The sequence below is a fragment of the Mercenaria mercenaria genome, chromosome 4, assembly GCF_021730395.1.
Source record: "Mercenaria mercenaria strain notata chromosome 4, MADL_Memer_1, whole genome shotgun sequence".
NCBI classification, from domain to species: domain Eukaryota; kingdom Metazoa; phylum Mollusca; class Bivalvia; order Venerida; family Veneridae; genus Mercenaria; species Mercenaria mercenaria.
Genome location: NC_069364.1, coordinates 55,511,302 through 55,536,581, shown reverse-complemented (window position 1 = coordinate 55,536,581; position 25,280 = coordinate 55,511,302). Strand labels below are relative to the sequence as shown.

Below are 25,280 nucleotides of genomic sequence, written 5' to 3'. Positions count from 1 at the left end.
ATTCACTTTTAGTGTATCTCTAATATTAGAGATTTAATATATTTATTAGTATTACTATACTAGTATTATACTAGTATTACTTACATGTGGAAGCCCAGGATGAAGTACTCCAAAGTATTTTTAAGATTTCTTATGGTTGCCATTCTTCTGTGACAAGACCGTATGGTGGGGGTATGAGTCACTCCTGTGACAGTTCTAGTTAAAAACAGTAGGTAAAAGAGCACTCCTTCTGCTTCACTTTGTATGGAGTGTATCTACAGGCTCAGAATAATCTGACCATTTGCATCAGCAAACTTTTGAAAGTGATTACAATCTTTCAGGCCAAAATTGTCAATACTCATATTGCATAATGCTCCTACAGGATCAAGTCAAATTTGTCCAGGATTTTCTTGTAATTTTTTTCAATAGTTTTACATCATGTCATGTTATAAACATCTTATCTATATCAAATAACAAATTTTTTTATTCTAAAGCTATCCAATTACTAGGATAATAATTTTCTGGCACAAATATTTGGTCAAGTTTAGATCCAGGTCTTGGAAACTTGTTGAAATAGACCACACTACCTCCAGCTAACCATCCACCCCACCAGCCAAAAGTTCCGACAGAAATAATCACATGATCACATCGAGATATAATTGCTAGATCCACTCCTTTTTCATTGTAATGACTTGTACTATATACCACATTACCTCCCTTTATGTTTTCTTTGCACCATTTCATATCGTCCGACACAACTATGAATGTTATATTGTCATATCTTGATTGAAAATACTGCATGGCCCTATGCACATACTCTGAAAGAAAAAGTAGTGTTCTGATATTAACCAAAGGGAAGGTATTATAAATTTATTATTTAGATCATAATTTGAGAGTTCTTCTGGTGCATTACCAACATGGAGTTTAAACACTTGAATACATGATTTGAGAGTCTTTAAAGAAATAGTTGAAATTAAGAACTAGTGTATAAATCAGTTCTTACATTATGTATGTCAGTGTCTATTACAGTAATACACTGATGGCTTAAGGTCACAAGGAGGAGCCTCCGTGGCCAAGTAGTTAAAGGCCGCTGACTTCAAATCGCTTGCCCCTGACCAATGTGGTTTTGAAGGCATTGACTTCTTTTTGAGAGGAAGCCATTTAGCTGGCTTACCAGAAGATTGTTTGTTCTACAGAGGTGCCAGTTCATGATGAAATTATGCAAGGAGGGGCACCTTGGGTCTTCCTCCACCATCAAAAGCTTGAAAAATGCCAGAATTAGAGAGAATATCATGCACTTTTCACAATGTGTGAAAATTTTGTATTAGTTGTTTGCTCTAACCACCAAAGATGTGAACAATTTTGACACATATTTTCAAGTTTGAAAGTAAAAACAAGGAAAAATTAGTTTACGGGGACCACATGTCATGCTTCAGCAATTGAGTTATTGACCCTTGACCCAGTGGAGGTAATTTCAGAAAATATAAGGAAAACAAGCAAGACCAAGTGAATTGCTCAAGTGAGCCCAGTTGCTCCAGCGAGTGCTGTTACACATTTTACTTTGGTAATGATCAATGATCATTGAGCTTGTTGTACTGAGTGCATCTTAATTGTTCTTTGTTGAAGCAAGTCACAAAATAGCTTCAATTTTCAAAAAATTTAATTGGCACTATATGAAGTTGTTACATCATTCATAACTTTAATAATTTTCTAAAACAGATCACTTCTGAGAAGATGTGGCATTTTGTAATGTAAAGGGTGCCAACCATTAAAGTGGCCATTGTAGCTTTTATTACTCCATTTTCACTTTTCTTCATAACTTATTTAGCAAGTACCCTTTTATGTAGATCAATAGCTAAGGTTGTCTTAGTTATACCCCCCACAAACAAAGTTTAGGGGGGTGTATATAGGAGTGAGCTTGTCGGTCGGTCCATTGGTTCTCATGGTTTCCGTACAATAACTTATGAAATGCTTGACAGATTAAAATAATTTTTAGTATACAGGTGTAACATCATAAAATACAGGCCAAGTTTGAGGTCATTAGGTCAAAGGATGAAGTCACAATGACTCGGAACAGTTGAATGGTTTCCGGATGATAACTTGAGAACACTTAGGCCTAGGATCATAAATTTTGGTACACGGGTGTAACATCATAAAATACAGGTTAAGTTTGACTTTGAGGTTAGTAGGTCAAAGGTCAAGGTCACAAGGACCCGGAACAGTTAAACGGTTTCCGGATGATAACATGAGAATGCTTGGGCCTAGGATCATGAAAGTTGATAGGAAGGTTGGTCATGACCAACCGGTAGATGACCCCTATTGATTTTGAGGTCAGTAGGTCAAAGGTCAAGGTCACAGTGACCTGGAACAGTTAAACCGTTCCTGGACGATTACTTTAGAACGCTTGGGCCTAGGATCACGAAACTTAATAGGGAGGTTGATCATGACCAGCAGATGAACCCTATTGATTTTGAGATCAGTAGAACTTTTTTTGCAGGGTTGACAAATTTAAATCATTTTTGATACACAGGTGTAACATCATCAAATATAGGACAAGTTCGACTTTGACATTGGCTTACTTCTGTGACTAGGCCGTATTGTGGGGGTGTAATTCGTCACTCCTGTGACAGCTCTAGGTTTAGATGTAATGCATGACATAATACAAAAAATGAATGACATCTTACCAGGGGTAGCTGCTACTCGACCAAGCCACATTTGATGAGAATTGATAAAATCACCTCTCCTTATATGTACTGCAATTTTAATATGCCCCACAGGGACAGTTGTTTGCATAAATTTTACTGCAGCTCGCAATATATGTTTATGGAATCTTAGATATTTCCTGACTTTGTCACGTACATGACTAAAATACTTAAAACTTTGAAAATATCCATCCAAACTCCAGTTTCTGTGAATGTCTAGATTTTGACTTAGTTTTATACTGATATCTTGTGTGTAATTATAATCAGAGAATTTCTGAAATGTTGATATATCAGTGTCTCTAGAGAATCCCTGAGGAAGTCTGAATATTTTATTTAAATCAAATACTGACATTGGCAAGAAAGGGGTAAAGTTTCCTCTGTCAGCAGTTCCCAATAAACTGGCTAGTTGAAACATCTGATTTCCAAGCTGGCCTTTAGCAGGGAACATGGTCATGTAACTAATGTCTTTATGTAGAGTCATGCCTTTGCTTTTCATGGCTAGTTCAACTTTTTTATCAGGTGATTGATTAAGTGTCGGAAGATTTTCATGTGGATTTCCAGTGTTTCTCACTTCTTCCTTATGTTCTGGATTCTCATGATTTCCCTTATTGTTGCTTGTATATTTATTTGGTTCTTCACCAACATCTGCCTTATTGTTTGGTTTATGTTTCTCGTTATCATCTGCAAACTTTTTAGCACCAGTCTTTCCTAGTAATTTTGTATCATTGTCAGCCTTTTTATACGCCCGTTTGAAAAACGGGACGTATTATGGGAACGCCCCTGGCGGGCGGGCGGGCGGGTGGGCGGGCGGGCGGCGTCCACAGACCTTGTCCGGAGCATATCTTCTACATGCATGAAGGGATTTTGATGAAACTTGGCACAGTTGTTCACCATCATGAGACGGAGTGTCATGCGCAAGAACCAGGTCCCTAGGTCTAAGGTCAAGGTCACACTTGGAGGTCAAAGGTCAAATTCAAGAATGACTTTGTCCGGAGCATATCTTCTTCATGCATAGAGGGATTTTGATTAAAGTTGGCACAATTGTTCATCATCATGAGAAGGAGTGTCATGCGCAAGAACCAGGTCCCTAGGTCTAAGGTCAAGGTCACACTTAGAGGTCAAAGGATACAAGAATGAAAACTTTGTCCGGAGCATTTCTTCTTCATGCATAGAGGGATTTTGATATAACTTGGCACAAATGTTCACCACCATGAGGCGGAGTGTCATGCGCAAGAACCAGGTCTCTAGGTCTAAGGTCAAGGTCACACTTAGAGGTCAAAGGATACAAGAATGAAAACTTTGTCCGGAGCATTTCTTCTTCATGCATAGAGGGATTTTGATATAACTTGGCACAAATGTTCACCACCATGAGGCGGAGTGTCATGCGCAAGAACCAGGTCTCTAGGTCTAAGGTCAAGGTCACACTTAGAGGTCAAAGGATACAAGAATGAAAACCTTGTCCGGAGCATTTCTTCTTCATGCATAGAGGGATTTTGATATAACTTGGCACAAATGTTCACCACCACAAGACGTAGTGTCATGCGCAAGAACCAGGTCCCTAGGTCTAAGGTCAAGGTCACACTTAGAGGCCAAAGGTCAGATACAAGAATGACTTTGTCCGAAGCATTTCTTCTTCATGCATAGAGGGATTTTGATGTAACTTGACACAACTATACACCATCATGAGATGAAGTGTCATGCGCAGTTCCCTTCTTTAGAATTACTTCCCTTTGTTGTTACTATAAATAGCTTATATTGTAACTTTTTCATTACTAGTCGTAGGGAAAAATCGAGACCACTTTTCTGTAGTACAACATGCATGCTACATCCAATTTTGAGGTGTATTTTGACCAGTCTCTACCTGGTAAAGATTTTTGTGTGGACTTACAATTTTTTTTTTGATTTTTTTTTTTTTTTTTTTTTTTTTTTTTTTTTAAGATTAACTTCCCTTAGTTGTTACTATAAATAACTTATATTGTAACTTTTTTATAATTGACCGTAGGGAAAAACCAAGACCACTTTTCTGTGGTACAACATAGATGTTACTTTCCAATTTTAGGTGTATTTTAAGGTATCTCTACCTGGTAAGGAGTTTTTTTGTGGACTTAGAAAAACAAAACACTTAGTTATTACTAAACAACTACAAAATTAAAATTCCATTTGCAAATACAGGTGCTAGAGTAAAGAAATTTGCTGTGACGGGCGTATATTGTGACATTCTTGCACTCTTGTTACCTTTAATATTTTCAGATTTTCTGCCTTTTACTTCATCTGTTTTGACACGAAAGTTTTTTACTTCACTAGACTCTCCTTGTATAACTCTAAAATTGTTTCTTTTTTGGAATTCAGGATGTTTCCAGAAATATTTAATATACTCTTCATTAAATGTATTTGGTACTTTCTGATTCCCATTATTCTGTTGTTCAGGTTTAACAACAGAAACATTATGCACTGTTTCAGTAGGTGTTTTATCATAAACTTTACTGTTCTTAGCTTTAGCAAGAGCATTAATCTTCTCAGTAGCATTCTTCTTCCTTGATTTACTAGCTATCACATAAGGAGAGAGAACTTTAGATTGATTCAAAGGTTTTTGATAAGGTAGTCTGTTATTATCAGTTATATCGCCTCCTTCATTGCTGCCTTTATCTACCATTCTCCTTGATGGTACAAAATCCATTTGCCCTTTGTCGTTTGAGTAAATTTCCCACTTGTATTGCCTGGAATTTTTAAACTTTACTTTCTTTACCTCCTTTTTACTATTCATTGTTAACTTATCTGTCTGTCTTTTCATTTTCATATGCATTATTCCCTTTTCATCATGATCATTTGAGTTGTTCTTTATTGTGTGTACAATGTCGCCTTGTTCACTTGGTATAGATGCAGTAAATGAAAGAATTGCAGAAAACATTACTACATTAGCAATACAGGTTATCACTACTGCAGCAACAATACGCCTCCTTATAAACAATAAAAAACTTTCCTTCATAGTTTTAGGCTTAACTTAATAATACAACTTTAAACGTGAAATAGTTTTTGCTGTCTGAAGACAAAAATAAAGAGCTATTGTTTTTGTCATGCTCTAAGGACCTTCATGGTATTAAATTACCTTTTAGCATGGTTATAATGTATCTCTGCATTTATAATGTTTTTGTCATATGAATATAATACTATCTTACATATTGATTCTTTGGCAAGTAGTAAACTTTTATGCTTGCCGGTACTTAGTATACTTTTTGTGATTGGTACGTAGACACAGTGCATTCATTACATATTATTTGTAGATATGTGGTAAAATTTAAGTTCAAACTTTTATCTTATATGAAACAGTTTCTGTCCCCCAAAAAGATTGTGTTTATTGGGTTTCCACACACCAATTCTGCAATATAACAAGAATTGCAAATGCTTTAAATCTGCAATGAAATGTTATCAGAATTGATGTTTTTGCTCCCCATATATCTATCAAACATGGCCATCTTGCAATCAAAGATGTTTGCATCATTTAGTCTGCAGTCAATGTATGTCAATGCAAAAAGCTCAGTACTTAAGTAACAATTTTGTTTTGTGATAACTTCCCCAAAATATTTTGGTGACAGCCATTCCCATTCACTGTACCATACAGTAAACTTAGATTGGAGTCACTGCTTCTTAATTAGAATGTTGAATAATTGATAATTAATGGCCAGTTAAACAAATTTTATAGGTGCTACACTGGAAAAGCAAAGTGGACAGAAATGTGATTGAGAGACTGCGAGGATTCACCAGTCCCCCAGTCCTTGTTGGCATGGTGATGGAGATGATAATGATCCTGATTGGTAAACGTTTGCCATCACAGAGGATTGAGATGAAAGACTATAGTGGTAAAGATGACAACATGTCCAGTAGAATGTCATCAAGCTCCAGTGGCACCAAGATCGTAAAGAAAAGTAAGCTTCTGAACGATTTAGATTAATGTATTTTCATGGCCCATTTATCATTGATTTAAAAGAAGCGGCACCAAGATCATAAAGAAAAGTAAGCTTCTGAATGATTTAGATTAATGTATTTATCATTGATTTAAAAGAAGCGGCACCAAGATCGTAAAGAAAAGTAAGCTTCTGAATGATTAAGATTAATGTATTTATCATTGATTTAAAAGAAGCTCCAGTGGCACCAAGATTGCAAAGAAAAGTAAGCTTCTGAATGTATTTATCATTGATTTAAAAATCTGTGTTCGGTTCTTTGCTTAATTAACCCATCAAAAGAGATGAAGTTTTAATTTGTGTTGAACTTTGGTTATTACTACAATTAATCTCTGTGGAACTCCAGAGAACTTGTAAGTTACAACTTCAAGTAGTGTGTTATAAAACTTGGTTGTCATATATTTAAAATGAAAAATTAACTGATATTGGATCACAGAAATAATAACACACAAGAGCACAAGTTATTTTGAAATTATATCATTTTTGTGACCTGTAACAGGGACTAATCTGGCACACTACCCACATGAGACTTTACTATGTCATTTCTGAGACAAGTTGCAAATTTTTGTTTGTGTAAAAAAAAGTGTCAATAAAGAAAGAATAAAGATGAAATCATTGATTTATATGAAGGGGGTAGAAAATATTAAATAGATATTCACTTGTAATATTGCTCATTTCATTGTTAGCTAAGTCTCCTGCTATGAGTATAATATATGAAATGGATCAGGAATCTGTTCATGGTAAGGAAAAATGTAAAAACTCCTGGATTTTTTTTTTTATCTCTATGGTTGAAATTTAGTAACTATATGTAAATGCAATTAATGGAGAATAGTAGTATTAGATAGGGATGACAGAATTTTGTTAAAATGTTATCTTTAGAGGTCAAAGTCTTATAGTGCTTTCTTTATTGATTGTCTATAAATTTCATTTCTTTATTGATTGACTATAAATTTCACTTTTTATTTCTAATAATTTTTAGTGGAATACAAAATAGCGGGTATTATGCTTTGTCTTATATTTTGATATGGTGGTTGATTAACATTTAAATTTTTAACTGCACCCTTTTTTTTTGTTACACCTTTTTTGTTCACTTTGATTTCATTCTCACCTTAAAATTAATGGTTCTTTTTTCTACATCCTCTGTGGTGTCAGACTTATACACATGACTTTTAAAAGCATGCAAATTCATCAGTTTGATTTTTCTTTAACAGGTGACATATAGAAGAATTCAGTAGCACCAAGATTTTGTAGTGTGTTGTTTTTTAATAACCTTTACACCAAAAAGTTCTTTTGTGCAATTAGTCTGTTTATTTAGATATGTAGACTTATGGCTTTTATTAGAATAAAAAAATATTTAGACAAATCCAGCCCAGTCTTACATTAGCATTTGAGCCGTGCCATGGGAAAACCAACATAGTGGCTTTGCGACCAGCATGGATCCAGACCAGCCTGCGCATCTGCACAGTCTGGTCAGGATCCATGCTGTTCGCTAATAGTTTCTCCAATTCCAATAGGCTTTAAAAGCGAACAGCATGGAGCCTGACCAGACTGCGCGGATGCGCAGGCTGGTCTGGATCCATGCTGGTCGCATACCCACTATGTTGGTTTTCCCATGGCACGGCTCATTTTTCAAATCACATTTCCCGCCATTTTTTGGATACTGCAGAATGATGATAGTTTCAGTCCGGTTACCTCTACTGGAAGCCATTTATCTTACTTATTCTACATCTGCTAGGTCTGGTTAGTTTGATCCTTACTGCACTTAAAAAAGACAAACAAGAAAATGAGGGGTATACAATCAACTTATGCCATGTTTGTCCACATCCATTGTACCTTTTTTGTTGGAATAGAATATAAAGTGGCATTTTAGAAACACATTGAATTTGTTAGATAGATAAAAAGTTTGCTTTTTCTCAAAGTAACTCATTTTCAAATAACATTTCTGGATCTGCTTTGCTCAGGTACTTTTAGGTTGTAGAGTTCATCTCACAGCTTTCTTTAATTCTAGCTGAACACAAGTCAGACCTGTTTTAAAGAAGTCATTGTATATTAAAGATGTCATTGATTATAAAATCTAATTGACACAATAATCTGCATTTTTCTAACAAATATTTTCAACACTTGTTTTTTTCCTCTTTTACTTCATCCGGAAATTCTGTATTGATATATCATTGACTTGTTCCTATTACCAGTAAATCAATATCCCGATTTAAAGGTGATAGTCCTACATCGTATTTTATAATTTTTCAGATTCTGCATTTAATTTACATTATCTTTCAAATAGTTATTCACATTTCATTGAAATATCATGAAAGGGGTTCAAGCAGAGAATTATGAAATCAGTGTCTTGCTCTTTAGAAGGAGTTATTTTATTACTCAAAATAAAAACCAATTATCTCATACAACACTCTTTATTCATCAAGAATATGCATTGATACTTACAACGATAGTTAAACATACGCATGATACATTTTGTAATAATTTAATTAAATTCAGTAAAAGTATATTGACAATATTGGGAGTTGATCGGCCGCTCATGACTCAACAAGGGTCTCACCGTGTAGAGTCGTTAAAAGCACAGCAAAATCCGTCGACCGAGAGGAGAACAGACGCACCAACCCAAGGCTTGCAAAAACAACGCAACTGCGCAATCCATCGAACTTCGAATTGTGAATCCAACCCAGCCCGGGTGTCACCGGGATGCGGTCAAATGCACAACCCTAGCCAATGTAAAGCGAGGCAACATAACACAACGGACCACAAGGCAAAGCAATGCAAGACACTTTGTACTTTGTAACAGGTATCACTCAAACAACGCAAAGTAACGCAAGACACTTTGTACTTTGTAACAGGTGTCACTCAAAGGCAAAGCAACACAAGACACTTTGCACTTTATAACAGGTATCACTCAAATGCAAACACACAACAATTTCAATTGAACGTCGAGCTACCATTCCACCCATTTCGGGTTTCACCGAGAATGAGCGAAACCGCAACACGAGTCAATGAAAGGCAAGGCAAGGCAAGGCAAAGTGACACCACTGAGAGCAACGCAACATACGCAACACACGCAACACTAGGAATCGCCAAGTACTAGGGCAAAACCTTTTACTATCCAGTTAACACAAACTGGTAAACATATGATACCCCAAAGTACGCAACTTGAATGCAAACATACAGACACCGTATCCGCTCACCTCACGGCCGACAGAATTTTACCGCCAACATATGAGCGACAATATCCATCAAGCCAGTATTATAAATAAACACCTTTTACTTATAGTATTATGACAAGATGAAGAAAAACTAATATTAAGGTCTATCAAATGTCACAGTTAAAAAGCCAGTGTCCTACATAATAATTGTTACCACAAATAATAGCAGAATTTTCTTAGAGATATCCAACTGTGATCACAAAGTTTTTAAGTTCACATAAAATAATATTTACGACAGTCAATACTTCCTATAATTATTTTCCTGTCCTTGAATTTCATGTCAATACGACACATTTAACTTAAAAAGTGAAACTTATTCTAATAATTTTATTACTTCACTATTGTCTTCTTGTACATTTAGTTTATATATTTTAATATTAGAAATACGTATATTAATATCAGTCAACTATCCCGTGCCTTTTTAAAGAAGTATAAAATCTTTCAAATTATACTGGAGAGTCTTATACAAATATAGTCACGCCCATGCTAAACCGTTTTCTTAAATAACAAAATTTATATACACTGCATCAAAATGTCTCAGTTTTTCTTCATAACACGGTATGAACATCTCACATTTGGAAGTCCTTGGTCACGTAACAAGATGACATCTAGCCCCGTCATACATTTTGATGGCTGGATGTGTTATCTCCTGCAGTGTTATTGCTCTCCGGTATATCACCCTCATCAATTTACTTTGGCACGTTTAACCCTGCAATTGTAAGTAAAAAGACGGCAGTACCTAACAACTCAGTCGTCAAGACCGGGGACAATAACAATTAACTTGAACTAGAACATCAACGTTAGCTATTGTTAAATAGATGGACTTTATGCAAATTTCCTTTACAACTTTGAACCAATTTCATAAAACATTCCACAGATGATGTAAGATCAACATAAATAGATCAGTAAAGTGTATATAAAATACTGACAGAGTATTCTAGCAAGTTGTTAAAACTACAATACTAGCCCGAAATTAAAGATGCAAAGCTCTATGTTTCGAAAGTTTCCTATAAATACAGGGTGTGGCGGGCGGGTAGTTTTGACGTTACCGACGGTGTAGCTAGCAAAATGTGAGAGAACTGCACGAGATTATTGGTATTTATATTATATCGACTGGGTACCAGTGTCAATAGGAACCAGTTCAGATCAGCCAAGTGTAACAATATCGATGACACGTTTATCTACGAAAACAGACGACAATTAATAAACTAGCAGACCGTAATTAACGAGCAACAATTTGAGAAAAAATAAATTAAATTATTTTAATTCTAAAATAATTTCCATTATTATAAAATTCCTCTTCATTAGTAGCCATATAAGTGATATTTTGTCATGCTTAATGAAGGCCATATTTGGTAAAGATGAGCTGTCAGTTTTGTTGTTTGTTCATTGGCATTCAATTCTTCTTGCAGATATATCTTCATTTAACCTTTAGCCTGCTAAATTTCTAAAATGGACTGGTCCTTCATTCAGCTTGGGCAGTACTATTTATTATTCAAAGGGGTGTTCACTGAAAATATACTGAATGAATAGCAAACAGTGCTGACCATGATCAGCCTGCATGGATGTGCGGGCTGATCTTGGTCTGCACTGGTCGCAAAGGCAAAATCATGTGCCAGCAGCAGGCTAAAGGCTAATCACCTAGAACAATTGTATTAATTTAGAAATGCTGGATGGTTTCAGGTAAGAAAGATGAGACAGGACGTGTGGATCGGGTTCAGTGGAAGGCGACAGTAAACACAATGTCTGACTCTACGAAGTTTGTTGACATGTTACACAATGTATCCTGGGAAGATGGACTCCCAGAAGATGTACTCAGGGGTAACATTGTTTGCGAATATTTTGTACTTTTGTTGTATGCAAAGTAATGACCAAACAGATTGTTGGATATTCATAATTATGTTTAGCATTAATTTCAGTTTAAAAAAAAAAGCTGCCTATTAGGTTGGTCAAGGATCTATGAAATAAACAGCTCTGAAACTGTTATTTTAACACATAGCAAAATTTCACTAAAACTGGTGAAAATCAATGATGTCTCTATGACATTTAAATATCTCAATTCTTTACATAAATTAGTGACTAGATGGTTATCAGGTTAAAGTAATGATCAAGAGAATATACCTGATAATAAAGAAAAACAATGTCTCAAAAAGTAATCAAGGAATAGAGAGAGAACAGCTAGAGAGATTTTGCTACATGCAATGTAACGAAACAAAAAAACATGTTCCTTTCTTGTTCTGGTTGTGCAAGAACTAGATTATCAGTAGAACAAAATCAGAAAGCATTTGAGATGTCAAAAATAGATCCAGCAGATAAAATTCTTCTGTTTACTAGTAGCTGTTTTGTTTGACATTGATACCAGATATCCCAAACAATAGGCAATTTGTTCTGCAGTAGAGCTTACGTTTAAAAAGTAAAAAAAAAGGTCTAAGGTTAAATATTGCAATTGAATATATGCCTGCAACTTGTTTTATTGCAGCTGTTGAGAGTTGCCTGTCTCAGGGTAAAGATGGGGAACTTGGTGTCACAGGAGAAGGTTCCCTCCTAGAAAATGCTCAAGGTAAGCTTGTAACTGTAATAACATATTAAGTGGCAAAAAAAACAGCAAGTATGATATGTTAGACCTGTCACCTGTTAGCTATACTATTGTTAACTTGATGTCATAGATGAACAAAATGTAACCCTGTCACAACAAAATGTACCCAATATTGCTGATTTACATAGTATTACGTTTGAACTCTTCATTTTTTTGAGTATTGGCATTGGTTCAAAATCATATTATTGTAGAAGTAATTCAAGTATGATTTGTGTTATTTTGCTGCTGATAGCGTCACGTTTAACCTTTATCTATGGCAAATATATTTACCATAAGGTTGGGTTTGGTCATGTTGCTACTTGCTAAGTCCTTTGTGAAATAGACAACAGAAAGGATCAAAATGCCTATATATTTTTTTATACTGTAGATGTGAACATTCATGCCAAGAAGAGGACACCATCGCCTGACAATTCTAAGGGTATAACAATAGCCGGTGCCAAGTACTCCAGCGAAGATTCTGCTACGTTGGTACAGTACACGATAGCCATTGTGGAATATACAAGGAGATGCGGACCGTTGAAGGCGGCTCTTGAACGCATGAATGAACTTCAGCGGGAAATTGAAGAAAACGACCGGCTTCAGAAAGAAAAGGAACAAGAGGTAAAACTAAGTTTGTTTTTGTCTTGCTTTCATATGTATAAGATAATGCTATTTTGTTATGATCATGGTATATATTTGGTAACATTGCATTGTTTATCTGATGTTTTAGTGATGTTTTTGGTTGCTATGTATTCAGATACTGAATGGAGAGATGTCATAACTCGTACTTTAACTAGAGCACATGACAGCTTTCCATTAGAGTCCTTGGTTTGTTGTGATGCATATTTCTTTTTATTTAAATTTTTATTGTAACTGAGATAGCTGTTTTAATGGTTTAAACTTTAAAATCTTCAGGCGGAGAAGAAAGACCAGGTAATAGCATGACACAACAATGTCACATTTTAATATGTCCACTGTGATAACACGGCATGTTGTTGTTGTTGTTGTAGTAACCAGTCAGTTTGGTATTGTTTTGATCACAGAGTTCAGCCCTAACATGGTGTGGCATATGTTTTTAGCACAGATGTTCAGATTTTAGCAAAAATGAACAAGTTCTTTTTCATCATCTAGCAGTCCTGCAAAAAAAGTAATCTTGGACATTTCAAGTGTGATGAATAATGACAGCTTTATACAAATTATGAAAGAATAATTTTGGGTGTTTGGCATAAATATAAATGTTGATGAGTATAATTATACATACTGTATTTGTATTATCCATCAGGAGGCTGCAGACTTTTTGGGACGAGTTAATGTTGAGTAATTTGTCCATCACCTCTGTTTTATGTATGGAAGTTGTTAGTTTTTGTAGAGAACAAGTTAGTACTACATTGTTACAATAAGAATTAAATAAATGCCATTATTAACCAAAGTACTGTTCAGCAACATTACATGTTACCCTGAACAATGAGTATAATATTATGGTAGTATAATGTTTCACAAATGGTTTGCGTGTGCATGATAGAACTAAAATCAGTTATTATAATGATTGTAGAATCTTATATATGGTAATTGTGTGATAATAAATGAAAGGCTTTTTGTGCAATATAAAATAAATGCAATTTTGTTTGTGGTTATTTGAAATACTTGCATGTTGTGTGGTTTTGATGTATGTGTTTTAACCCTTCCCTGTTGATACGAAATATTACTCAAGACTTTTCATTTCATAATAGCTACCATTCAAGCGCAGTACCTTAATTTCTGGTTTATATATGCACTTTCAAATGCTCATTGAATTTTTTCATTACATCATGGAAAGTGAGTATGTTTATAAAAACTGATTGACTTGGAATCTGTTAGCTAAAGCTATAAATGACCTTTCTTTAGGAACCAAAATATCATTGGCAGGTAAACAACGATTATCAATTTTTAGAAAAGTAGAGCTATTGGACTCGCACATCTGACATGCACAAAGCAGGTTCCATAACTCTATTCATTTTTTTTCTTCAAAATTATGCCCCTTTTTCGACAACAGTTTTTGGTTAAGTTTTTGTATGTAAGCTGGTATCTCAGTATCCACTAATGGGAAAGGATTGAAACTTCACACACTTATTCACTGTTATGATATGACATGCAGTGCAAAGGGTCAATAACTTTAATTTGCATTTTACAAAATTATGCCCCTTTTTCAACTTGGGAGTTTTGGGTTTAATTCTTATATGTAAGCTGGTATCTCAGTACCCACTAATGGGAATGGATTAAAACTTCACACACTTGTCCACTGTCATGAGCTGATAAGCACTATGCAGGTTCCATAACCCTGTTTTGCTTTTTATGGTCAAGGTCACAGGGGCCAACGTTAACTTTTTGCATGAAGGCACTTTACTCGCGAACCACTGCACCCAGGACCTTCAAACTTCACGTGCTGATAGTACTTATTGAGTACACCAACCCTACTGACTGGGATCACCAGGTCAAAGGTCAAGGTCACGGGCCAACGTTAACTTTTTGCATGAAGGCACTTTACTCACGAACCACTGCACCCAGGACCTTCTAACTTCACGTGCTGATAGTACTTATTGAGTACACCACCCCTATTGACTTTGGGGTCACCAGGTCAAAGGTCAAGGTCACAGGGGCCAACGTTAACTTTTTGCATGAAGGCACTTTACTCGCGAACCACTGCATCCAGGACCTTCAAACTTCACTTGCTGATAGTACTTATTGAGTACACCACCCCTACTGACTTTGGGGTCACCAGGTCAAAGGTCAAGGTCACAGGGGCCAACGTTAACTTTTTGCATGAAGGCACTTTACTTGCGAACCACTGCACCCAGGACCTTCAAACTTAACATGCTGATAGTACTTATTGAGTACACCACTCCTACTGATTTGGGGTCACCAGGTCAAAGGTCAAGGTTACAGGGGCCAACATTAATTTTTAGCATGAAGGCACTTTTTTTCGAACCACTTCACCCAGGACCTTCAAACTTTACATGCTGATAGTACTTTATGAGTACACCAACCCTACTGACTTTGGGGTCACCAGGTCAAAGGTCAAGGTCACAGGGACCAACGTTAACTTTTTGCATGAAGGCTCTTTACATGCAAACCACTTCATTCAGGACCTTCAAACTTCACATGCTGATAGTACTTATTGAGTACACCACCCCTACTGACTTTGGGGTCACCAGGTCAAAGGTCAAGGTGCTGCAGGGGCATTTGTCACCATTAGTGAAGCTCATGTTTACTAAATTATGCCCCTTTTTCGACTTTTGTATTAATTCAATTGACAATGCTGTTGAATAGGCGAGCGTTGCTGTCCTCCGACAGCTCTTGTTTCTTATAAAGCTATCTCAATATACAAATATATTTTACAGAAGTCAGTATGTTACTACGTTTACATTAGGAATAAGCTTTGATAGAAAGAATGTATATGATAGGTATCACTTGAAAAAATATCACACACTAGTTTTATAACCAAACTGAAGTTACTGTTTTTAATAACTTTGCAAAAATATTGCCCAAGTGCTTTAAAAATTCACTTGATAGTTTCTTTGGTTTGGTACAGTAATTTGCTATTATTACAATATACTGACTTCTTTCAAATTTATGCTAGTATCCTTGACATATATATTACATCATGACTGCAGTCAAGATTAGTTATATTTAAAACCCCTTCCAACACCTTGTACTATTTCCTGAAATTTATCCCCCCCTCCCCTGGGCCAGTATTTGTCAACATTTCAAGTCTGAAATTTAGACTTTAAAAAAGCAAAACTTTATTACTGTTCTGTTATTCTTACATTAACCTTAACTCTGCTTAATTTCTAAAATGTACTGGTACATCATTCAATTTGGGCATTACCATTTATTATTTGAAAGGGTGCTCAGAGAAAATTTCTTAACTGAATAGCAAACAGTGCAGACCATGATCAGCCTGCATGGATGTGCAGGCTGATCTTGGTCTGCACTGGTCGCAAAGGCAGAATCACTTGCTACCAGCAAGCTAAAGGTTAACAGAACCAACTGCAAAGAAACTTTGCATAAATATGACTTCGAAAGTGACATACAGCTAAGCTAATTCTTAGCACTAAAAACTGACTATAAAAGTAAGTATGAGAACTTGAATAGTTTCTGTTCTTGAATCTAAATTTCAGACTTTTAACCTTGCTGAATATAAGCCCAGCTCCTTATTTCCTTAATGTGTATTACAAAATGTACAATTTTAATTAAACATCTGTATTACATAATTATTGACCCATAATGCTGCATGCTCTATCATTATTAATGTACTGTAATCAGAAATCAGTTAGTAGGACAGTGTTTCATTTTGCTCTACAGGCAGCTAAAATTTTATCTAAGCGTCTGAGATTCGCCAAAGTTAAAGGAATGTCAGCCTTGTTTAGACAACCGAAAGTAGGATTTGTCAGTTTCAGTTTTCGTTGTTCTTACATTTTTAATTTTTTTGTATGGTTTGTTTTGTTAAGAGCTGTCTGCTCCTGTCTTGTATATGAAAAAATATTAGAATGTCAAGGTCAAGACATACCCAGAGCTTTTCCAGTTAGCTCAAGACAGTACATGCTAAATAATCTTTTCTTCACCTCTTAATCATGTGTGGAAGCTGTTGGTCACCTGCAGAAAACAAATCGGTACTGGTACAGAATCCAGGAACACTAGTTAGGTTTACAAACCGTGATCACATATCTGAAATACTGCAGGAAAAAACAAAAATACATTAAAAAATCATGCCAGTAAAAGACATAACTTAGATTTCAATGCCAAAATATACATACCGTATTTTCCTGAATTAAGGCCCCCCCCTCTAATTAATGCCCCCCACCCGTTTTGGAGGGAAAAAAGTCAACTAGAACGAAAAAAAATCACCTACCTCATTTTTATAAGTCCACATAATAAGTAATTTACAGTAAGTATCCAATGTATTAGGAATTAAATACACTTTTAAACAGTCCATGTACCGTGAATCCAAAACGTTTATACTAAGTACGGTACGTATCCAATCATCAAATAGAAAATTAAACGGTAAATCCATTTTTGATTTGTTTTTGCACCACCCGCGCACAAGCTTCCTGTCGAGTTTAAACAGATTTGCGGCGAAGTGTTTACCCTTTTCTTTGACAGTTTTAATAACTTTTAATTTAAAAGCAGGCACATAAGCAGCGTGTCAAACCACTGACATTGTGTATTGCTACCTGCATGTACTAAGGAAAATATTATCGGAGTACACAGCTGTTTGGGTATGATGACGTAATGTGTAATGTCGCGAGCGTGTCACGGAATACATGAGGTACCGTATTTAAATGCATAATTTTAAGACACACTGCATTAAATTGGATGCCAAATAATTATGTTTTGGGGGAATTAAACAACACAGAAACACATTACAGTTGGTTTGAACGATGTTTTTAAGTTTTGTAAAAATTTTCATTTTTTATCTTTTTACGTCAAGTGAACGCCCCTCTTTGGAAAATGTAACGCCCCCGGGGGCGTTTATTCGGGAAAATACAGTATCTGAGCCTTCTCATTGAATCAAGACCTTGGAAATATTGCACTTGCAGCTGTTTCTAAAATTTTTGTATGTTGAAAAAGGAGTGAAAAAAAAAAAACAAATATGAAATTCATCAAAACTCTGAAATTTTGAAACTTAATTTTCGAATTTGCAATCTGTGATATAATTTTAGATTGAAATTTTGTCAAGAATGCCTTTGATTTGGATACAACTGATCACAAGTCTCAGTTCAATGAGGAAGCATATGGATGATTCAGAGGTTGGGGGCCATCATGTAAAATCTTTGATTGTTCAATGAACTTAATGACTTCTTTCTGCTCACTTTGTTTATTATAAGAGTAATAGAAGGTAGCAAAAAAAAATGCATCTAACATTAAATCTTACCTTGTATTTCAGCTTTTGCCAAGTATAAATTTTATACATGGCAAAAGCTGAAATACAAGGTAAGAAATTTGGAATAACAAGAGAATGGCACAATGTCAATATATGATAATGTACTGGAAAAGAAGAAGCAACACATGCTTTAGTTTTACTATGTTTTGATAATACATTTTGAATTATATCAAAGATTACGGGTACCTGTCTGTTAAGTTTTTTCCCCATTGTTCTTTCCACTTACTAGTTATTTGAACTTGTTATGATTTTTGAGTTGGCTAAACGCTGTCAAGCGTTTGATGAGTCCTTGCTATCGCACGATTTCTCATTCTTAAATGGCCTCACAACACAGCGAAGTGATGTAGTTCCATTGGATTGTCTCTAATTTCAAAGAGTTCATTGATCGAATGAAGTTCATTTATGTCAATCCTATTTGCTGTGACCAATATACGATGTAATCTGTCATATTTATGACTTGTAATTGTGCAATACTCGAATAAAGCCACGTATTTTCTTCTGCGGTAACATATTAAGCATAAACACGCATAACGATTCTGCGGGATTTGGTAATACATTTGCGCATATGATTATGGTGACGAATTTTATGCCCTTTTGTCACAAAATAGCAAATATGATGTTCACAAATTCAAATAAAAACTGCATATTAACTTATTAGCCAAATTATCCATTTGTTACCCTGTCCGTTTCAAAAAATAATCTTTAAAATCATTTCGCAAATAACAAATTTATTGTGCTGTGCATTTTATGAATTGCGCAGGCTTACAAAGCTTGCGTAACATCCAGCGAAAGACAAAATGTAGTTCCAAAACATACTGCTAGTATTTTATTGAGTGGGTACCTCTGAAAGCATTGGAATGTCTCTTATCAAAGAGTTTACCACATCGATGAAATTAAATTATGACAGCTTCATTTTAAATGACCCGAATAAGATATGTGCAGTACGTTAATTCTTCTGCGAGACTTCGCGGATGAATCCTAACTACATTCTGGACACTTCTCGGCGAAAACGCGTGACCTGTTTATAACAACGCTTCTACCACTTTGCCTGGGTTGAATTTTGCAGTCAGTAAACGGATAAATTATCTGAAGAAGAAGCTCTTACTGGTTTGTTTAGTTACTACTGATATTAAAAATGATATTAATTCTTATTTTTCGAGAAATAAACAAATCGGCGAAACATTAAATTGTATTTTCTTGTAGTTTTTGAAATCGAAAGTAGATCGTCTATGTTTGGCTGCTTTGACGAAACAAAACAACTTTTTTATGAAAAGATTTAAATAAGAGGTAATTTAACTGTAAACTTCAATGTCAGATACTGCCAATTGCTGCTAAATGTCTTCGTATCATCACAATTTGTAAAATATATTGTTGAAACTGGAGAAAAGTGTAATCGTATCCGGATATAATATTTTGGGTAAATACCGAGCTGTGTTATGAAATTTTAACATTCAAGTAACATACATGATAGATATTATTGTAACAGAAATGATTCTAGAATTTATTTTTATTACACCTACATATAATCTATGTCAGACTCGTATTCTAGTCCTGAGGCATGATCTGAAAGTAAAAAGATGAAGTGACAGTCATACTTTGGATATTGTAATACTAGAAAGAATCTAGGTAATATTTAGAAATTGAAACAGAAGATTTTCAGTTAAAATCGCACCAAAGGCTGTATCAAGGGTCTACATATTCAAAAATTTCTTGTGGTAATACCCCAAACCCTACTTGCAGGAGGGGTATCCTCCCAGACCCTTCCCCCATATTGCCACTTTACAGTTTGATACATTTGCCCTTTTACCACCTGCCGCAATGTCCGTTTCAAAATCTGACTGCAATTTAAAGCGGAAAGAAACACCCCTCCCCACACCCACTAGCCACGGACCACGTAAAAATGGCTCAAACATTTTTCTGCCCAGTCTGGGCCTGTCTGTCTACATGAATCAAAATGGATAATTGAAAGTGGATGGACTTCGGGATAACAGACATGATTTTTAAGGGGTTAACTCATCTGAAATAGAATAAATGATAGTTTTAACTAAAAAAGAACTGCATTTATTAATATCGGTTACACTATATATTGACACTCAGCAACATTTACATACATGTATCTCTAAACGCAGAAGTAAGTATACTTTAAATTGACATCACTTATAATATGATTTAACAATACCTAACATATGACAAGGCTATCGCCAGGCCCATTATAATATCTGTAAAATATCAGTTCTTTCGTCCATCCGTAACAAATTGTATGTGGCAATCCGCGCTGTAAAATTTTAATATTATAAATTGTCATATTCAAATTTTATCATGTGCGAATATATACCAGCCGATAATTGCCTCTTCTGGCAATGCCGGAGGCAAATGTTTACTGGAAAAATATATAAAGTCATGGGCAGTATCTTAGTGTCAGCTGTCAAATTGTAGTTTGTACTTTCAACATTTTTATTTCTGCGAGCCACTTCAATTTTAGAGAAATATTTTGGGTTTAAATACTTGTATAATGTCAATCAAAGTTTTACTAGGCATCGATCGAACGTTCATTTCATTTATTGTAACAAAATCTCTCTTTAGTTGGGGAAAAAAACTGAAAACAAACTGAAACTGGCAGACTATACTGTCAGTACATCAATCATTAGCCGACTCAGGCCCTTCAGGCCTTTGATTTGTTTTTAGCTCACCTGTCACAAAGTGACAAGGTGAGCTTTTGTGATCACGCAACGTCCGTCGTCCGTCCGTTCGTCCGTGCCTCCGTGCGTAAACTTTTGCTTGTGACCACTCTAGAGGTCACATTTTTCATGGGGTCTTTATGAAAATTGGTCAGAATGATCACCTTGATGATATCTAGGTCAAGTTCGAAACTAGGTCACATGCCGTCAAAAACTAGGTCAGTAGGTCTAAAAATAGAAAAACCTTGTGACCTCTCTAGAGGCCATATATTTCACAAGATCTTCATGAAAATTGGTCAGAATATTCACCTTGATGATATCTAGGTCAAGTTCGAAACTGGGTCACGTGCGGTTAAAAACTAGGTCAGTAGGTCCAAAAATAGAAAAACCTTGTGACCTCTCTAGAGGCCATGTATTTCACAAGATCTTCATGAAAATTGGTCAGAATATTCACCTTGATGATATCTAGGTCAAGTTCGAAACTGGGTCACGTGCGGTTAAAAACTAGGTCAGTAGGTCCAAAAATAGAAAAACCTTGTGACCTCTCTAGAGGCCATGTATTTCACAAGATCTTCATGAAAATTGGTCAGAATATTCACCTTGATGAAATCTAGGTCAAGTTCGAAACTGGGTCACGTGCGGTCAAAAACTAGGTCAGTAGGTCTAAAAATAGAAAAACCTTGTGACCTCTCTAGAGGCCATATATTTCACAAGATCTTCATGAAAATTGGTCAGAATATTCACCTTGATGATATCTAGGTCAAGTTCGAAACTGGGTCACGTGCGGTCAAAAACTAGGTCAGTAGGTCTAAAAATAGAAAAACCTTGTGACCTCTCTAGAGGCCATATATTTCACAAGATCTTCATGAAAATTGGTCAGAATATTCACCTTGATGATATCTAGGTCAGGTTGGAAAGTGGGTCACGTGCCATCAAAAACTAGGTCATTAGGTCTAATAATAGAAAAACCTTGTGACCTCACTAAAAGCCATATTTTCCATGGGATCTGTATGAAAGTTGGTCTGAATGTTTATCTTTATGATATCTAGGTCAAGTATGAAACTGGGTCATGTGCGGTCAAAAACTAGGTCAGTAGGTCTAAAAATAGAAAAACCTTGTGAACTCTCTAGAGGCCATACTTGTGAATGGATCTTCATAAAAATTGATCAGAATGTTTATCTTGATGATATCTAGGTCAAGTTCGAAAAGGGGTCACGTGCCATCAAAAACTAGGTCATTAGGTCTAATAATAGAAAAACCTTGTGACCTCTCTAGAGGCCATATTTTTCATGGGATCTGTATGAAAGTTGGTCTGAATGTTTATCTTGATGATATATAGGTCAAGTTCGAAACTGGGTCAACTGAGATCAAAAACTAGGTCAGTAGGTCAAATAATAAAAAAACCTTGTGACCTCTCTAGAAGCCATACTTTTCATTGGATCTGTATGAAAGTTGGTCTGAATGTTCATCTTGATGATATCTAGGTCAAGTTTGAAACTGGGTCAACTGCGGTCAAAAACTAGGTCAGTAGGTCTAAAATTAGAAAAATCTTTTGACCTCTCTAGAGGCCATATTTTTCAATGGATCTTCATGAAAATTGGTCTGAATATTCACCTTGATGATGTCTAGGTCAGTTTCGAAACTGGGTCACGTGCGGTCAAAAACTAGGCCAGTAGATATAAAAATAGAAAAACCTTGTGACCTCTCTAGAGGCAGGCTGTCTAGCGTCCCTAAAATTCCTACTTTTTCCTATTTTTTTCAATTTGGCTAAAATTCCTATTTTTTTAAAAAAATCAAAGGAAATTCCTAAAAAGGCCCTATTTTTTCACAAAGATTCCTAATTTTTTAACTTCTTTGCAATGATCAAAAAGAGAAAATGTTTTAAATGTTGTTTAAAAGTTCTTCTAATTCAGAAAAAAACAATTTAGCACAGTTCAAAACAGTGGAAAGCTAGGAGACGTCTTTTCTGTAAATAAAGCACTATTTCTGAGTTACTTTTATGTCAATCACATAAAGGTAAGCACATTACATGGTCTTTAAAGTCTGTATTTTGATTTGAAAATTCCTAAATTTAGCCCTAAAATTTCCTTAAAATTGTACCAAATTCCTAATTTTAGCCCTATTTTTTTGTACAAATTGCCCTAAAATTAGCCCTAATTTTTTGTCGGGGTATGCTAGACAGCCTGTAGAGGCCATATTTTTCATGAGATCTTCATGAAAATTAGTGAGAATGTTCACCTTGATGATATCTAGGTAAAGTTCAAAACAGGGTCACGTACCTTCAAAAACTAGGTCAATAGGTCAAATAATAGAAAAACCTTGTGACCTCTCTAGAGGCTATATTTTTCAATGGATCTTCATGAAAATTGGTCAGAATTTTATCTTGATGATATCTAGGTCAAGTTCAAAACTGGGTCACATGAGCTCAAAAACTTGGTCACTATGTCAAATAATAGAAAAAATGACGTCATACTCAAAACTTAGTCATGTGGGAACAGGTGAGCGATTCAGGACCATCATGGTCCTCTTGTTTTGTTTTTCTTTTCAAAGTTATGTTTAAAGGGACATGCCTCAAGACTTATATATAAGATTTTTTATTTTAGAAGTAGTATAATTATACTAAACATTGATTTTTATCTTTGAATAAAATCATCATTTGGAGTTCATACAAGAAGGAATTGTATCATGGGTGAAAGATAATCAGTTATTTTATTTGAGTTTGAGTTTCTTATATGTCTTTAAAGTTCTGCAAGACTTTTTATTTTATATGAAAAACATATTTATGGTAGAAGCTATCCCGATAGAAATTATGCATAAATACAGGGTAAGAAAATTACAACTTTCAAGCTCATGAAGAGTCATAAAGGGAGGTAATCATAAACAATGCTGGAATTGTTTGTAATTGTAAAGAACAAGTTATGACTATAGTACTGATAAAATAACACACAGAAAGACATATTCCTAGAGTCTGTTCTGTGAAAGTTACACTTTAAATGTGATTTAAAGTAGAAGGAAATTATTTGTACATTTTAATTTTATATGCACAGAGAATATCAGGCTAAATTATAATTCTTGTTAAACTATTATTGTTAAATTGTTTATTTAAACATTTTTTGTTAATTTTATTCATGAGGCATTCTCTATTCCTGTTATTATATTAATCAGATAACATCCATTTAGAAGGACTAAAGTCAAGTTGAAGACACTGTTGGATCAACAAAAGCATTTCCAATTGTTTTAAGGAGATTAAAGAAATGTCAATTCTAAGTGGTTCTTGCATTTTCATACAACACTTGTTTAGCATAGTCTTGAGACCTTTAGAATGTGAGAATGGGTATTTATTAGATGGCCAGTATAACAGTTATTGTAACATGACTTCTCGTAATAATAAACAGCCAGTCCATAGTTTTGACTGTTGACCAGTCTATGGTTCAACACTAGATTTTGCTGAACTGAAGTAAAAACTTGAAGAAGAAAAATAGATTATTTCTGACTTATGTCATGTAATAAGACATTCACTGAATGGTTTGCAGGTCAGTAGTCAGAAATATTTACCTGGCAAGTCATTCGATATGTGTATCATGTATTATCAAATATTTTCATGCAACAAATTCTTGTGTCTTACTACAGGAGGTTTAATCTTTACATGAACTGTAAATATTTCCATTAATCATCAGTATAACTTGAGTTCCGTGATATAAAATTTTCGCTAAAAAATCAAAACTGCTGAATTAAATTAACTTCTAGCAAGTATTCCTCATTTTATAGTAACATATTTAATTTACTGGCTGTTATGTATTTGTAGCCGGAGGAGATCCAGAAAGAGGTGGAGGTTGTTCCAGAGGAGGTGTACGAGGAGGAAGATCTACCTCGTATACAGGAAGAGGTCAACCAACTACAGGCAGAGTTTGATCAGGCCGTCGTTGAGAAACATTCTCTTGAAATGGAACTTATATCCATGAACGAAAGGCTGAAAGCTGCAACAGAAATGGTTGACAGGTATATCCCATATTTCAGCAATGGAGTTTAATGCTTAGCCTGTTAAATTTCTATAATGAACTTGTCCATCTTTGAATTTGGACAGGACCATTAAATGTTAAAAGGGGTGCTTACCAAAAAGATACTGACTGAATAGAGAACAGTGCACTGGTGGCAAAGGCAGAATCACTAGCCACCAGCAGGCTAAGGGTTAAATGTTGTTGTTTTGACTAGATTTATATACTTTGATGACACTAGGAAAGTTAAGTTGTTA

At 35.2% G+C, this 25,280-nt stretch overlaps 1 protein-coding gene across 27 annotated transcripts in view; it reads left to right on the top strand.

Moving 5' to 3' along the window:
• LOC123552894 (dynein axonemal heavy chain 5-like) overlaps nucleotides 1-25,280 on the top strand; it is a 172,653-nt gene that overhangs the window by 108,876 nt on the left and 38,497 nt on the right. For 21 of the 27 annotated variants that reach the window (XM_053541349.1, XM_053541350.1, XM_053541361.1 and 18 more), the window contains 7 exons: nucleotides 6,382-6,604; nucleotides 7,620-7,637; nucleotides 11,539-11,676; nucleotides 12,335-12,415; nucleotides 12,819-13,051; nucleotides 16,772-16,846; nucleotides 24,834-25,027. In XM_053541349.1, coding sequence (XP_053397324.1) covers nucleotides 6,382-6,604; nucleotides 7,620-7,637; nucleotides 11,539-11,676; nucleotides 12,335-12,415; nucleotides 12,819-13,051; nucleotides 16,772-16,846; nucleotides 24,834-25,027 — 962 coding nt within the window. Of the gene's footprint in view, nucleotides 1-6,381; nucleotides 6,605-7,619; nucleotides 7,638-11,538; nucleotides 11,677-12,334; nucleotides 12,416-12,818; nucleotides 13,052-13,345; nucleotides 13,364-16,771; nucleotides 16,847-24,833; nucleotides 25,028-25,280 lie in introns of all 27 variants that reach the window. The other 6 variants (XM_053541366.1, XM_053541363.1, XM_053541358.1 and 3 more) reach the window with 3 other exon arrangements.